The sequence below is a fragment of the Trachurus japonicus genome, chromosome 17 (assembly GCF_045865225.1).
Source record: "Trachurus japonicus isolate A0001 chromosome 17, Traja_1.0".
NCBI classification, from domain to species: Eukaryota; Metazoa; Chordata; class Actinopteri; order Carangiformes; family Carangidae; genus Trachurus; species Trachurus japonicus.
Window position 1 is genome coordinate 25,609,216 of NC_140923.1, and position 17,381 is coordinate 25,626,596.

Genomic DNA, 17,381 nt, shown 5'->3' on the forward strand with positions numbered 1-17,381 from the left:
GAGTGGATACCAGACCTCTGGATTTAGATTCCATGCCTAAAAGCTTGAGAAGGGGATGTTCAAGAAGAGGCATGTTACATTAGCTGACAAATGCATGTTTAATCTATAAAAGTTTGGTGAGCCTAGTCCAAATAGTCTCTGAGAAACTGAGAAAAATTAAAAAAGTGTTGCAACTGTCCCCAGTCTCCCCTAATACTTAAAAAGTTAATCAAAAGTTCTTGTCTTTCTTTATTCTTGCATTTATAAAATATTTTCTCATAGATCCCTTGGTTCTTGCATATTCTCCACAAATACACACATCACCCTGTAAATACACTCCGCTCTGTAACCCCAACCTTTAAAATATTTAACTGTTACTCGTTTAAAAAGGCCGCTGATCACTTCAGTGCCCAGTGTTGAACTTGTTTTGCTCACAACTATGAAGGACAATAGCAACTGAACTCATATCAACCAAGTAACACATGCTGTTTTCATTTCTGATCATCTCCAGAGAGGATGTGAAAAGGCTTTAAAACCAATTGCCAGTTGCAAATTTTTTTTTTTTTTTTTTTTTTTTTTTTTAAGTATATTTTTTGGCTTTTCATGCCTTTATTTGATAGGACAGTTGAGAGTGTGACAGGAAATGGGAGGCAGAGATGGGGGGAATGACATGCAGGATAGGGCCGTCCGACGCGGGACTCGAACCGGGGCCGCCTGCAGCGAGGACTACAGCCTCAACACATGGGGCGGGTGCTCTACCAACTGAGCTAAACTCCGCCCCGCCAGTTGCAAATTTTACACATTTACAAAGGACACTCTTCTTGTTCTTTGAAGGAGGGACATGTGTTGACCGCCGTCCAGAGTGGTGCTCTGCGCAGTTCCTCTGCAGGAGTGATCATCACTGTCATTCTCTGTGGGGAAAAGAGGAAAGTGCAACTATTAAAGCATCACAAAAACACAACAGACCGCAGCAATGTGTGTGTAGTATATGTGAGGTGTAGAGAACCTGTCTTAGTGTTCCTGGAGTTACAGCCAGTTTGTAGAAAAACCACAGTGGTACCACGAGGACTGAAGAGAAAGCCAAAAATAGCCCGAGGGCATTGCCCCACCATGGGTACTCGTAGGTGCTGTTGTATTTCAGAGGGGTAAATTTGACCAGAGAGAAAAGCAATATACCCTGTGAAGACAGAAACATAACTGAGAACTGAAGAACTTAATAAACAATAGGCTATTGCAATATTATCTTCTTCATTATCATTCAAGTGGATCAGGGCCGGCTCTAGCCATTTTGGTGCCCTAGGCGCCCCCCCAACAATGATCATAATGATCATAACGATAACATAACAGTGTATCTCTATGTCCTCTCTGACCCTGAGATACACAACTTGCACATACAATCAGTAAAATTGCATTGAGTAAATCCTGGGTGAAGACATGAAAAAATTAGTCTCTTCACAATCATGAGAACAAACTGTTGTGGTGCTTGAAATGGGTATACGAAAGTCTGGGCTTCATAAAAGCAGTGGAATATACTGTATGATATAAGGCGATAAGTGTAGAAAAAGATTTGTGAAATTGCTTTTTGAGCATAAATGCTAGGCCTAACTGTTATTCTCACCAGATGTCTCAAATGTGGGATAACAGAAGCTAAATATTGACTTCACGTTACATTTCAAACTTCATGAGATGTGTGTAGCCCTAAATGAGAAAATTTCTCCAAATATCAACTAAATAGACAAAAAACACAAAATTTACAATATTTAGCCTATACCCTATATGTGTGGTCACTGTGGTGCTGTTTGAGAGGTAAAAAAAAAAACTAGTTTGAGAGCTCAGCAGGCTGATCTGAAGCTGTGGCCCACTGGCCCTGCTGTGTGAGCAGGCTGAAGTCTCAACTCTCTCTTCTTTTTTCATAATCTTCCTCATCAAATTAGTCAGAACTTTCAGCCTCTGAAGCACCGTCATCATCCTCACTGCTTCTCTCTCTCTCTCTCTCTCTCTCTCTCTCTCTCTCTCTCTCTCTCTCTCTCTCCCTCTGAACGACTCTGCTGTTTTGAAGCGCTTCACAGTTGGTGTTTTGATTGACAGGTCATCAAGAGAGTTTCCCGATCACAGTAGTTGAACCGCATTTCTGACAGACACATGAAAAAAAAAAGAATATCGAGATGGTTGCGCAAATTTTGTGCCACACCTCTATTCATTTTTTTTTTCTATACCGCTTATCCTGCACTAGGGTCACGGGTGAGCTGGAGCCTATCTCAGCTGACTTCGGGCGAGAGGCGGGGTACACCCTGGACAGGTCGCCAGTCTATCGCAGGGCCGACACATATATAGACAGACAACCATTCACACTCTCATTCACACCTATGGGCAATTTAGAGTCACCAATTAACCTAAGCTGCATGTCTTTGGTCTGTGGGAGGAAGCCGGAGTACCCGGAGAGAACCCACGCATGCACAGGGAGAACATGCAAACTCCTCCCCCACACACCTCTAATTACAGTAAAAAATGTGGCGTTTCTAACAAGAAAACGGCGTGAGAGCATTCCTGCTGCAGACAGGTATCTGCCAATTTAGGAACATGTTTGTCATTGTTTATTTATTGTTTCGGGGTTTTTTTTCTACACAGAAAAGTGAGGGGGCGCCAGCGGACATAAATCATTATTATTATCATAATCCCCACCCCCGCCCCCTTGACTGGGGCGCCCCTCCAGCAGTTGGCGCTCTAGGCGACCGCCTATATCGCCTATGCCAAGAGCCGGCCCTGAAGTGGATTTAGAGAGAAAAAACATAATAATTTAGACTTTAGACTTTATTTTCTTACCGAGGACACAAATGGAGTGATGAACTTCCAACAATATTTCATATAAGGTGAAGGGCGGTAGCCAATCATATCCATGACATTGTCATAGTAACGATCAGCTCCTTGAAGACAGACTTTGATTAGATAAACTATATTACATATAGTGAAGTTCAGACAGAGAATGTTTCCAGCTCAAAACAAAAGTATTAAATAAACTTCATTGAAACATAAAAAATAATTTGAAAGCCATAAGAAACTGATGTGGAACTGGAGATAGGGGCATAGATATACTAGGTCAGATTGATATCTCTCTACAAAAGTCCTGAATGTATGGCAATGGATTGTTAAAAGTATACAGTATTTAGTTCTGAGTGACAGGATTAGATAGAAAACGTATATGAATAACAGTGTAACTCACCATAGACCCATCCTACACAAATGACCTCCAAAATGCCAAAAATTAACAATGGGATTCCACTATAGGCGTAGTAGTCGAAAAGCTGAAACACATAGATTCCTCCCTGTTTCCCACGAGAGGAAAGAGGGAGAAAAATGTCTTATTTATGACTTATTTATTTCTGACACTCTCCTTGACTCTTTTCACATATTCTAGACCAGCATTCATAATTCACAATAAACAAGGAAGGTGAATTTGATTGACTATATTATTATCTTTTCTTTTTCTTTTTTTATGATAATGTCATTCTCTTGGCTATGATTATCATGTAGAAATCCAATATGACAGCCCCACTTTCAGTTTATATCTTTAATATTGAAATGACAGAACAAACAAAATGACACTCACCTCAGTGATCATAAAGAGACCAATGAGAAAGGACAGAACAGAGATGACCAACAGCAGCAGTTTACGTCGATGACCAATTAAAAAGAAGGATGGATACATGTCTGATATGGAGGTGACCAGACCTTCCAGATACACAAACTGGGTGAAAAAATAAGATATAGGCTAGAATGAATCTGTATTTAACGGCCTTAATGTTGAATCAGATTGAGATGTCAGAGCCTCAGGATGTCACTTATTATTAAGGAGTATGATTTCCTGACTTCATATTTACTTAAATTGAATGTCCTACCTGACAATCCAGTCCGAGGAAGATCAGCATAATGAAGAAGAAGACAGCCCACAGTTGAGGTACAGGCATCATGGCTATTGCTAGAGGGTAGGCGATGAAACCCAGACCAGGACCTGCAAAAGTATATAATATTGTAAAACCTGTCTTTGCTTTTTTGCCTCTACTGGACAAATCAACAACAGGTCATGGTGTGGCATTGCAACTTACCTGAATCTGCCACTTTTGAGATGTGGACTCCTAACTCATCGGCCATGAAGCCAAGGACAGAGAATATTGCAAATCCTGCAACAAAGCTGGTCAGACCGTTCATAATGCACAGGCCAATTGCATCTCTGTGATGGGGAAAGAGGTGTTTGTATCCTGAGTCATGTAAACACGAGACATAGTGGAATAAAAGGGGCTAAATAATTATTCCCTCACTTGTAGCAGTTGTTGTTGAATTTGTTGTAACTTCCCATAGATGTCAAACAACCTGAGCACACAGTGTAAGAGAACAACACCTGGTTCGCAGCATCCATCCACACCTTAACATCATGGAAATATAATTAGTATCTCCTTTATGTTAATTTTTGTTTCACATGTTTTGAAAATGGAGTGACTTGTGACATCCAGCAGCTCAATTTGATGGCAACGTAACTTATTTGTTAAGATGAGGAACAACGCACACCATAATTGTAGAGGTGCTGGCGATGGATAAAGTTGAGAAAAGAAAAAGAAGAATGCCACACACACAGTTGCAGAGAGTTTTATTTGACAACGTTTCGGCCGGTTCGCTGTCAAGTCAAGTGTGGGTTGGCAAGGGGAGTGGCTAAGGTGCACACCTGCTGTGAATCTACTATATATTTTCCCTAATTCTCTTGATTGTGTTATTTCACTAACAAAAAATGTTTTTTCAAAAAATGTTTCTCCAGTAATGTTATTTCTTGTTTTTTAGGATACTATTTTTTTTCTCTCTCTTGTATTTAGAATATTTCTTTTATGGAAAGCAGTTTTTTCCTGTTTTCTCTTTTTCTTTTTTTCAATACAGGCTTGCATGTGTCGCGACCACGCGCCACCCTGGCAAGTTAAAGGTGTACAGAAAAGAAAACTGAATTTGAGCCCACTCTGGATCATAAAATGAATGTGATAACTCATCTTTCAGACGATGTAGGCCAAACTTTGTGCAAAATTCTATTTTTGAGTAAATCCGGGATGAAAGTGTGTATTTTTTTTTTCCGCATTGGATAATGCAGGCGCACGGATTATACGTCAGCCTGCACACGATTCACCAGCCACTGATATTGGATCCGTAATCCGTCATTCAAATGTCTGAGACACGCACACACACACGGAGCTCGGTCTCGCCCCAAGCTTTGAATATCCCGCCCGCTCGATAACGACCAATCAAATTCGTTTTCCTGACTCGGGTAAACTCGTGTTGCAGCTCGTGACAACTCGCCGCGACAAACAGGACAAACGGCCATTTCTGTACACCTTTAAACATCCTGAGGTCTGCACGCACACTATGAGCTTTATATGTAATTTGAAGTCAATATTCAGCTTCTTTTATCTCACATTTGAGACATTTGGTGAAAATAGAATGGCAGAATGTGCTCAAAAAGCAATCTTACAAAATTTCATTTTAGACTTGTTTTCTACATGTATCTATTACTGTATTCATATCCTATTTCAAGCACCAAAACAGTTCATTCTCATGACTGAAGGTGTGTTTTCACAAGGGATTTGAATTTTTTTCAAAAAGCAGACCTCAAATTTCCAGCATTTGGCCTAAATTATTTCTTTATACAGTGTTCTAGGACAAATTGGCCTCAGTGTGCTTACAGCGGAGGTTCTAATATTTAGACATGAAACACTTGAGTATTGTTAGGCTACATCTGCAAGTATCTTAAAAAGATAAATTTAAGAAAATATGTTAAAGTCGAGAAAATGGCCTCAAACCTCAGAGGGCATAAACATGTCTGTATTCAGTTTCAACAGTGATTTGGTGTTTGCGCTTAGAGTGGGCCACAAACAAAAATCTTGTTTAGGGCCACCAAAATCCTAGGGCCGGCCCTGGATTAGTGACAGATTCACAGCAGGTGTGCACCTGCTCACAGAAGGCTTCATTAGCCACTCCCCTTGCCACCCCACACTTGACTTGACAAAGGCCGAACCGGCTGAAACGCTGTCAAATAAAACTCTCTGCAACTGGAGCTGAGTGTGCGGTGTTCTTCTTTTCCTTAAAGTCCCACTCCCGCGACCCTTTTTGGTCATTTTAAAACCAGATCATTAGTCATGCACATAGCAATGCACCTCTGGGGGGTGGGCGGAGACTGCGCTGCTTTGCACCCGCCCAGCCACCTCCTCGCACCCCACCCCCCGCTTGCTGACAGCTGGACATTGTACAATTACAGATTCAGCGCGTTTAGCGTAAAACTCCACACTGGGATTAGATCCCAGACTGAAGCATAGTCCTTGCTCACAGTGCAAGCTGCTCTACCAGGTGAGCTATACCTGTTACATCTTGACAGTTACACCGAGCTGCCAAGTCTTTCACCTCTGAGCCAGATGCAGAGCTGGGCGGGAGCTTGTAGCACTAGTGCCCTCCCCTGGAGCTGTGACACGTCAGCTCCAGTCTCCCTGAAACTGCCAGTTTGAGTCTGCCATTGGTTCACAGCAGTTTGAAGGCAGAAAAACTCAGAAATGCAATTTTGCACTTCCTTTTCTGCTGATATGTGCTCTAACACAAGAAAAATGCCACAGGAACATGTGAAAAGCACGAAAAACACGATTTTCACGGGAGTGGGTCTTTAACGTAACTTATTTAACATCATCAATTAAATAATAAATCCATCTCATTCGTCCTTCTTGTTAACACTCATCACATACATTTTTGTCTCACCTCAGGCTTGGTCAGAAGTTCTGGCACAGGGGAAAGGTAAAACGTGATGCCGTTTATGGCTCCTGGCAATGTCAGACCACGGATCAACAGCACAATCATCATCACATAGGGAAATGTGGCTGTAAAGTAGACCACCTGAAAGACCAAGAGTGACACAGACACAATATACAAAATGATAATTTTACATTCAGAGTTATCAGACAGTATCATTCATAATCTCACCTTCCCTGAAGACTTGACCCCTTTCCACACACAGAAGTAACAAACTACCCAGCTCAGTAGAAGACACCCAGCCAGGTCCCAGCGGATGCTACCTATCTCTTCAATTCCTCCAGACACACCCAAGACTCTCCTCCTGAACACAACAGAGGGACACCATGTAAGTCTGTAAAATAACTTCTCAAGTACCTATCATTTTAGTGAATACGCACTGCCAGTATTCCTTCACTGAAGATGTTGTATTCTCCATTGTTGAATGATTCAGGTGACTGTCAACGCAGTTGTCTTGTGGAGGAAAAGAGTTAGAATATGTGAGACAGGGAATTTAAAATCCAATTTTGTAACTTGCAATGACAGCTTTGTCATCAAGTCTTATATCTTATAACACAGCTTAATTGCTTTTCTCCTTTGTCAATGGACGCCTAGTTCATAATGAATGAGTCAACAATTGACCAACAATGTGATTATTCATCTTTTTGTCTGCTTTTCATTTTCTTCATCCTGCAGAGTTGCACAGTCTCAAAACCATTTGTTTTCCTATTCCCACAGCTGGCCTCTCACGTTCAACAAACCTCACTCAAATGGGAAGAGTTGGTGTATTAGTTGTGAACTGTCAGCTGCAGATTAATATGCAAAAGACAGACAGTGGGAGGATGGTCTATATGCAAATGAGTCAAAATAATCTACGTGAGATTTATGGTGCAGTGGTTATGTCAGACTGCACAGACCTGACACAACAAACCTTTAGCTTACTCCTACTTTTCACTTGACTCCACCTTAAGTTACAGCATTCATGGAGATAGTCATACATTTTTGCTGCAACATAGGCATCATTTGCATTAACAGGTGTCGAGAAGAAATGTTAAGTTCTCATCAAACTTAATTCCTTGACTAAACAGCTCTGGTTGTAAAAAAGTTCAATCTACTATTCTACTGCAGTTGGCACGCTAACTATTTGGCTTTGGTCCAGACATCTCTATACTCTACAATATGCAAAAAGGGCTTTGCCCTTCACCAAGCAAAAAGCTTTATTGTGTTAACCTGTATTCCAGGTGTTGTTACAGCTGGCCCATGGGAGTACAGCGCTGAAGGAGGAGAAGAGATATAGAAAGGCCCAAGCCAAGATGACGATATAATACATCCCACAGTAAAGTACAACCACTTGACTGCCATAGCCCAAACCTATTGAAATTAAAGAACAATAGTCAAAACCAAATATTCATATTATGTCAACTCTGCTGTATGAAATGATTGCCTGAACAAGCAGTACCTTCAAAGAAGGGACACATTTTCCTCCAACATGTGATGGCGCCCTGACCAGTAAACTGTCCCAGAGACACTTCCAGAAAGAAAAGTGGGACTCCACAAGTAATCAGGAACAAAACGTAAGGAATCAAGAAAGCTCCTGATTGAAAAAAATGATTTTGAAAAACAAGACTCAGTGGTGATTGTAACAGACTGCACCATGTATTTGCCTATCGTTCTACATTTTCACTTGTATATATGAGACTTTAATCTTTCTCTTACCGCCTCCATTTCTGTAGCACAGATACGGAAATCTCCAGACATTGCCCAGACCAATGACTTGTCCGACCAGTACCAAAATGTATTCCCTTTTGTTAGCCCACTGGCCTCTGTTGTTGCAATCAGAAGTTGGATTTTGAGGGGTGTCATCTTCCCTCAATTCCTCCTCTGAAGTAGTTGCTGGATCCATTTGGACAGGTTCACTGTGCTGAAAAGTTACAGTTAAGTTGAGTTTTAAGACATTACATTTCATTTCAGCTTTTTTTCTTTTCTTTTCTTTTCTTTTGTCTGTTTTATCTTGTCATACCTGACACTTAAGATGTGTGCTTTGGTTAGATTATACTGTATGTATTTATACATATATTATATATAGCAGATTAGTTTAGGCTACCCACTCACCTGTGTCAAGCCAAAAAAAAATCCACAATTTATGAATGACTGGATTTCCTTCTTTAAAGCAATGTTAATTACTGTATTATAAACAAAACAAAAACAAAAAAGTGACCACACTGAAAGAACTACTGAAGAGAGAGAGAGAGAGAGATGGGGGCGATCACTTACAGTATCTGTTCTGGGAACTGACTTCAAACTGTCAGCGCAAAGTAATCAAAGGTGCAGTATAACAGAGGCGGGGCTGAGTTGTGAAAGTTGCGGGGAACATTACTGATGTTTCGCCTTAATTAGAGACTTCTGGGAAATTGTCAAACCCTCTCTTTATTGCACCTCTTAATTTTAACGCTTTGCAAGAGAGAAGTATCAAAATATAATATGCATAAAATGCAATAAAGTTTAAAACCATAAAGTTAATAATGAATAAACCATGGTAATGGGAAAAATAGATGACCAAATGACACTGATCAAAAGTGTATTTTCATTGAGCCATGACTTAGTTATTAGAACTTAGTTATTCCATGACTTGCCATGACTTGCTTAATGGAATGTTGTTGATAATGATTAATAATAGTAATTACTATAACACCGAGTCCACTGACATTTCCTGGTCTGAAATCAAATGACGAACCTTTACCTTAGTTGTAATTACCACCTAATTACCACCATGTATACCTAACACTACTTTTGACCTAAACATAAACATGTTTGTAAGTTAGAGTTATCATGTTTGAAAAAAGAGCAACAACAATCTTTATCCCAAGGTCCCTTTAACCTTAGGCTGATGGCTATTAGAGTGAGGCAATGTAGCCCATGATGAGATAAAAGTCACTAAAGGAATTTAAAGGTGTGTGTGTGCTGCCTCCTACTGGAGAATCCAGGACAGTGGTTAATTCAGCCTCACTCTCTGCCATCATGGGGTAAATATTTCAATTAAATCAGGTTAAAAAAGAAAGTCTATATGATGTACACAAGCACCGTCTAACAACTAATAACGTGTGTTAAATGTTATTAGAATGATTAATATGGGTAATTGCTCATGAAAAGAAAGTAGATCTGTGAGTTTCAGAAAGTAAACAGGGCTACATTACAGTCAGAGTCAAACAGCAAACACTGTGCATAAATAGAGAACTTGTTTCTTGGTAAATGTATTACTGATAGTATCTGAGTGACCTGCTGTGAGTTTTCTCTCTTCTCACCGTCAGTAACTTCTCAGTGCAACCACCAAGAGGCAGCATAACACTGATTTTTAACTTCCCAGTTGATTGACTGGAAACTATTTGATGACTTATTCATCATTTAAACTATTTTCAACACATGGTTTATGTGGTGTTTTAAGACTATTTGCAGATTATCTGATGTAGCCTTTATATTGATCCTACAGATGTATCTTTCTTATAAAGAATATTGTGAAACTGACACTCACTGTAACCAGGAAATAAAATAAATGTGCGTATATATACGTATGAGGGGTGCTGCTTGAGTGTCATTTATGTCACAACAACAGGATGACCTACATCACAACTTGGAGGGGGAAAAAAGTTTGAAATTAATTACTAGTGCCAGTTCTGCAGTGCAGTAGCAATCCACAAGTTTCACTGAACACTGTGTTGATGCTGGTCACAATACTACACTGCTTGGTTATCATTTATAGTGTTCTATCACATATTGTTCTGTAGATTAATGCCAGCAATCCCACCTTGACCACCTGATATACACCAATTTTTTATTGAAATACAAGCAGTTCAAGTCCATTTAATGGATTTAAATGGTACAGAGTGATGAACTGCCAGGGGTTTTATAAAAAGAAAAGAAAATAATGTTAAAGGGAAAAAAGATGCATGCATGGGCCATGAAACACTGCCTATGGACTACAGAAGACTGGAAGAAGGTGTTATGGACTGATGAATCAAAATTTAAAATCTTCCGTTCAGTTTTCTATGCCGCTCAGTTGGCAAAAGGACGGTTCTTCAGTGTGTGACATAAACTTCATAGCCTACATGGAGGATGGTCCGGGGCTGTTTTGCTGGATCCAGGGTCGGTGACTTGAACAGTGTGAAAGGCACCTTGAACCCTGACCCTAGAGCAAGATAGTGACCCAAAACACAAGTCCAAGCTATGCCACAACTATCTTAGGAGAGAAGAACAAGATGGACTTCTCCAGACTTATTGTGCTAAACAAGAACTACTTTGCTTTTGTTAAATTAACTGCTGAATTAATATTTTTTATTCATATCCATAACATGAGTGCAAGACTTAGGCTATTATATCAACTTCTTCCCCTTTTATGCAAACATTTAATTAATTTAAACAGCGATAAATAAAAGATGAGTAGTGGCCAGGAATTCGTCTGACCCGGCCTGACCTAGTTTTACTTCAGGAGTCCCGGCAGGACTGAGTCAGGCGTGTCGCCCTGTGACAGTTTGGGTTAGGACCATGGATGTATTATATTAAGGTTAGGACCGGCTCCAGTATCCCGGTGCTCTCGCGCCAGTCCTTTGGATCTCGCGCGCGGTTTCGATGGGTTTTCGCACGCTCCGCCGGCGGACCAATCAGAGAGCAGCTCCGAGGAGCAGCGTCGCGTTGCCATGCAGTCGTCCTGAAATCTGTCCCGTCCTGTCCGGCACTGAGGGTGAGTCCTGCAACACATTACCCATCCATTACGGTATAAAAAAAATACACAGTAGAGACAGATTAATTCACTTTAGGCTGTATCTTTTAAATCTAGATACACGTTTGTTTTCTGGTTCTTAAAAAAAACCATCGTTGTAGGCAAAGTTAGTCGTGTTTGTGTGCATGACTCGGGAGTATCTGATGTTCAACTGTGACATTAACGTTACAACAAGTTGTTTCAAGATGGCAATGGCTGTGTCCTGTGTTGTAGCCAGGCTCCTGAAGTTATTTTATTTTAGTCCAAATGTTAGAGGCCAGCAGTCAGACAGCTGCAGTTACAGTAGTAACCCGGCTGGAGACAGACACGCCTGGTGTGTGTGTGTCTGTCCAATCCCCCTTCAGAGCACACCCGAGACATTTGCATACGACCAATGATCACAGCTATGCAAATATTCGCCTGACTCGCATTGTCCCAGACGGTTTTAATGTGAAGTTGCCAGATTTATCTCTCAGTTGCAGCATAGAGGACGAAAGATAAAAAAAAAAGTGTGTTAGGTCGAGAAGATACCGGGATAACTCTCCAGTACTGTACCCTCTGCTCTATGGTGGATTTGGATTTTATGTACAACATGACATTTGAGGAACTAAGTGGAGATTATTCTCAAGAAAGGTAAATCTACATTTATTCCGATTTAACGTCGACACGTTACTGCTGTCAGCCTGCTAACGTTACACCGGTCATTACCACCGTGTTATTAACTTACTGTGTGACTGCAGCAATGATACATGCACTGAGTGAACACATTAATGCACGATAGAGACGATTTCTAAGTTGTCCACGTCGCTGCTGGTGCCGTACAGCGTCTTTACAGCAGGATGTGGACATTAAAACACGGTGTTTGATCTGTGGAGACACGGAGGCGACTCTGTCTGTCCTCTGTCTCCTAACTTAACGAGGCTGAGTTAACGCTGCAGCCTGCTGGATGTAGGCGAACAGGGAGGAAAAGTAGCTGAAAACTTGGTCTGTCCGTTTAATAAAACGTCTTTTCACTTTCCCACAGCTGTCAACCGTGTACAACTGAACTTTCTTCTTCTTATTTTCTTTCTTTTTTCTTTCTTTTTTTTTAACATGGCGAAACTTTGTTGAACGTCAGTAGTGGTCGTCGCCGGCTGGTTTAGCTAGGAGCAGGAGTGTAACTTAGCTAACTTAATGTTAGCCGGAGAAAAGCAGCGGACGGTTGAAAGTTGTGTCGATGTGGACGTCGAAGTTTAATATCTGTGTATGTCTCTGTGTTGCAGAATGGATTCAGTGGCCAAAGCTTTGGAAGAAGTCCTCACCTCTGCATTACCACAGGGCTGCATCACAGTCGGTGTGTACGAGGCTGCCAAATCACTCAATGTGTAAGTACAGGCTTGTATATATGCTATTAAATCCCCTCTAACTTATGTAGACAGCTGATCTATTTCATTTTTCTCATCATTGACAGAACATAGTTTGTGCTTTGTTGAAAATATAAGTAGACTAACAGTCTCTATTTTTTTCCTCTGCCTTCTTAGGGACCCTGATAATGTGGTTTTGTGCATCCTGGCCACTGACGATGAAGATGTCAAAGACGTGGCCCTGCAGATCCACTTCACCCTCATACAGGCTTTCTGCTGCGAGAATGACATCAACATCCTCAGAGTCAACAACACCAGGCGCCTGGCAGAAATACTGGGTGGAGGAGGAGGTGGGAAACAGAGCGGGGGTGAACCTATGGACCTGCACTGTGTCCTAGTCACTGTAAGTATATTTTACTCATCAATCAATATGTTTAGGAGCAATGTGAATCTTGCCATGTTGTGATTTTTTATACAAGATAGCGAGGCATGTGCAGATGAGTGAAACTGTTATGGAGGAAAAACTTGCCGGTACTTGTTCTAGTGCATTTGGTAAACATGTAAATGACTCCTCCCTCACATGACTTCTGAGGAATTTCAGTAGAAGGAAACACCTTGTATGTGCACACACAGGGAGTATTTACAACTGAGTGCAGAGGTCACTTTGAAAAAGCATTTATTCTTTTTTATTTATATTTTCAGAGCCCACATTCTACGTCGTGGAAGGACCCCGCTTTGAGCAAAGTGAACCGATTCTGCAGAGAGAGCCGCTGTATGGACCAGTGGGTACCTATCATCAACCTGCCGGAGCGATGAACTGTCAGCTGCACAAACCTGTGAGAGGACTTAAATCAGCACGGGAAGAGTGGTGTGAACCCAGATGGACATAGTACCACCCAGAGATCAAAATCCAAAGCACTGCTGGTGGGGAAAGAAAATTTTGGAAGAAACAAAATAGCCTGCTGTCTACATGGGATGTATTTAAGAGGGGGAAAAAAAGGCAGGAGGAGGAATTTCCACTTTGGACAGAACTGTTTGGAGTTGCATCTGTCAGCCTTTGCAACCGAGATGAGACGGCGAGGCGCTTGTATCGTCATGAGGTGGAAATTTGAACGATAAAAAGCATGCATGCTTTTTATTGTGAAGCTGGACACTGTACAGAAGGATTATATCATGTATTTGTTTGGTAAAGCCTCTGTGACGAGACAGAAAAGTGGGGAGAAACCAGAACATGGAGCTGTTGAGTGGACCAAGGCCTCGGCCTCTCTGCAGAAACAAAGCACTTGTTGAAACACTGGACCTTTTGCAATTTCACTTAATTGATTTAAATTGTTAATGTTGGTGTTGCTATTGTCATAATTTAAAAAGGGAAGGGCTACACATCCAGTGAAGACATTCTGTGTATTTAGTGTTTCCTATGCCAGCTGGTTTTTTGCCACAAGTAAAATAGTTCTTTTGTTACAATTTTAAGTTATTTCTAATGATATTTAAGTGTATTTATGTTTCATTTTTTACCTTAACTATTTGCAAATTCTGAATACAACATACACATATGTATTGCTGTCAATAAAAAAAAGTATTTTTGAAGCCAGAACTGCACTTGTTTTCTTTTTTATTTTCCATTTCTAGAAATTTTAGCAAAGCCGAGCTGAATTCTGACCTTTAGTAGCTGTAAAAGAAGAGTCACGTGCGGATCACAGGGGTCATGTTGGCCTCTGTGGCCTCAGCGCCATCTCTGAGCTGAAGAGAACAATAATCCTCAGCGCTCTCTCTGCACAGGCTTCTGCCTCAGTCAGCAGGAACATGTTCATTCATCCAAACAGGTTCCCTTTTCACCAATTCTCAGTGATTTGTTGGACAGTTTAGTTTGCATTTTCACCAGCTGACTTCCTAGAAAAGAGCATGTGACAATTGCACTCATGCTGCACGGCTGAAGTAGAAATGTCTCCATTTAGCAGATTGCATTACAGGGAATATTCATGATATCAGAGTTATGTGTGTATGATTCAGGCAGCAAGGTTGCATCAGGTGTTTTCCTGCTATTTGTGTTGGCAACTCCCTCTGGACCGGAATACGTGGTGTGGTTTACAGCAGAGCACATGACTGCAGCTACTTGGAAAATTTTGAAAAGACGGCATTGGCATGCAACGTGTTGTGCAAGCCGGTCTAAACCCTCCCCCGCTCCTTTCCTTTTCCAACTACTCCCACACACAGGTGATCTCTGTGGACTTGAATAACTGTGATGTCATGGGGCAATCCCGTCTAAAAGTGCCGAGTCATGATCACAAGAGGAGAGGAAAGGAGAAGAGGGTTGTCCTTGAGTTGCACAAGACAGACCATGTGACAGTTTTTCATATTAAATGTGATGCTTTATAAAACCATTAGTTGCAAAATGATTACAAAATGCTTTATTAATTCTAATGTGCTTCCTGTCATTGTTAATATTTTGTCTTAGCAGATGGATGGATATGCATGAATGACTGGATTGTTGTGACACTTGAAGTGAAAACAGTAAGAAAACTTTAAAGCGAAACTGAAGGAAATGTAAAAGTTAAACTTCACTGTAACCAGCTTTAATGAATATATATTCATTAAAGCTAGTTATAGCTATATATAGACTATATAGTCTAATGTCAACATGTATGCCTTCATACAACACACAGGAAACACTTGTTTATCTTGTTTATCTGTATAATGCCAGAGTACCACATATAGTATTTCAATGAACCACTGATACACTGTGGAATGATATGAAAGTGATTGAAATTTACATAACGTCAGGTCCCGTGGTTTCACTTGGCACTCTGTGTGAAAGGTTGCCTGGCTTGTGACTATGGGGTGTGACGCTGACTGATGTAACGTGGTATTGTTGGGGTGGAAGGCAAAAGGTTATTTTAAGATTGGAGCGAGGGGAGGGTTGATGTAATTGTTTTGAAACCACTTTTACCTTCCAGGGAAGACACTCCAAAAAAAAAAAAGTGGGGGGGAGTTGAGATTGGCGTATCATCACTGGTGCCTGCTGGCTCCGTTGTATTGTAGGTCAAAGTTCAGGCCAAGTGTTATCTAGGTGTTTAAAAATAAGAGAAGAATTTGATGATCTGATAAGTCACGATGCACTTTGAATTGTCATTTGTGGTGAAAAGTGGGAACATATTGCATAACATAAGCGAGGGGTTTTAATGTATACACAGTTGTATTATACTGGCTCACTGTGCCAGAGATTAGGAGCATACAGAGATCAGTTCTCTGATCATGGTGGGGCAGAGAGGGTAAACATCAGGCACAGATAAATACTATTGCAGAATAAAGGAAAAATCAACCGTGACATATTATGCACTCAGTCGTCTTTTTCTCAGGGTCACTGAGCTAAAATTTAATTAAGTGTCATATATAAAAGTCCTGCAGGAAATCCTGAAGACAAGCTGAAACGGTTTCATGGGTATTGATTCAGCTCAATGGTAAATTAAAGTAAACAACAGATACAAGGAACACTGTGACCTTCATCATAAGATTAATAGCAGCCTGTTGAATTGTACTCACCCGCCCCACTAACTGGTACAAATACAATCCACATTTCTTCTTATGGTGGAATTTCCCTTAAGGTTTGCAAATCATCGCTGCAGGAAGGACGGACGTGTCTAGATCCTTTACTCAGTTTATTGAAGCCAGTAGAAACTATGCAGTGTGCAGTAAAAGATGTAAAATATATCTAAAATGCAGTGGAGTATAAAGTGGCAAAAAAAATTGAAATGTGCACGTACTATCTGCTCATGTCCGTGTAATATATATCTAATAAGATGTGGGACTGTGTTTTAACAGCTTTTTTGTGTGTTTCCACATGCAGCTGGGCCCTATACCGCAGGAACAGAGGTTCCACTGCAGTCCGCTCCATCAGCCCACACCCTCACCCTCCGCTCCTCCCTCCCTCCCCTTCCTCTCCCCCACATCAGCACATTCCTACACACTGACACTGTAACTGCCAGGACGGATTTTCACAGTGAGGCCGGTGGTCAGTGAGCCAGCCTGACTGCCCGCCCGCCGCCATGTGCCCCCCTCTGATTCTCACATTGCTGCACAATGACAAACTGGGATTTACTGCAGAGACTGTGCCCTGGTGGCCTTCAGGGGCATTCATGCTTACAGAGAATATCCAGGCAGTCTGTGGTCATATTCGTGCATCATGGGAACTCCACCAGAGAAGAGAGTGTGCATTGTGACTGGATTTGCTGCTGCGAGTTCTATATTTGGCATTCAATGAAGGTGCTCTCCAGCCTACACAATGCTAATGCACCTGGTTTTTCCTGCAGCAGCATTTCATCTTTCAGGAAAAAAGAGCTCCAGCCGTGAGAAACTGACAAGAGAAAAGACACATCTATTCTTTTAGGCAGTTTTTAACAATGAATAATAGGTGTTATTTCATCATTAGTCTGTTTCAAGTGTCAAAACTGTCATTAGTCAGTATTTCTGCAGTAGTTACAATGGGTGACAAAAATCACGTT

General features: G+C 41.1%; 2 protein-coding genes across 2 annotated transcripts; one reads left to right on the plus strand and one right to left on the minus strand.

Moving 5' to 3' along the window:
• Positions 1-782: 782 nt before the first annotated feature.
• LOC146970702 (sodium- and chloride-dependent GABA transporter 2-like) lies at positions 783-8,689 on the minus strand. Its single transcript, XM_085804445.1, has 14 exons — positions 8,503-8,689; positions 8,246-8,380; positions 8,017-8,157; positions 7,188-7,260; positions 6,979-7,111; positions 6,757-6,891; positions 4,296-4,399; positions 4,083-4,207; positions 3,876-3,988; positions 3,587-3,724; positions 3,200-3,302; positions 2,803-2,903; positions 986-1,156; positions 783-890 (listed from the first exon to the last, which is right to left on the minus strand). Exons 1-14 carry the CDS (start codon positions 8,687-8,689, stop codon positions 783-785), a joined length of 1,767 nt encoding a protein of 588 aa, XP_085660571.1.
• Positions 8,690-12,013: 3,324 nt separating this feature from the next.
• On the plus strand, positions 12,014-14,004 carry gadd45aa (growth arrest and DNA-damage-inducible, alpha, a). Its single transcript, XM_085804265.1, has 4 exons — positions 12,014-12,172; positions 12,802-12,903; positions 13,060-13,285; positions 13,585-14,004. The coding sequence occupies exons 1-4, from the start codon at positions 12,105-12,107 to the stop codon at positions 13,696-13,698; spliced, it is 510 nt and encodes a 169-aa protein (XP_085660391.1). The 5' UTR covers positions 12,014-12,104; the 3' UTR covers positions 13,699-14,004.
• Positions 14,005-17,381: the final 3,377 nt, after the last annotated feature.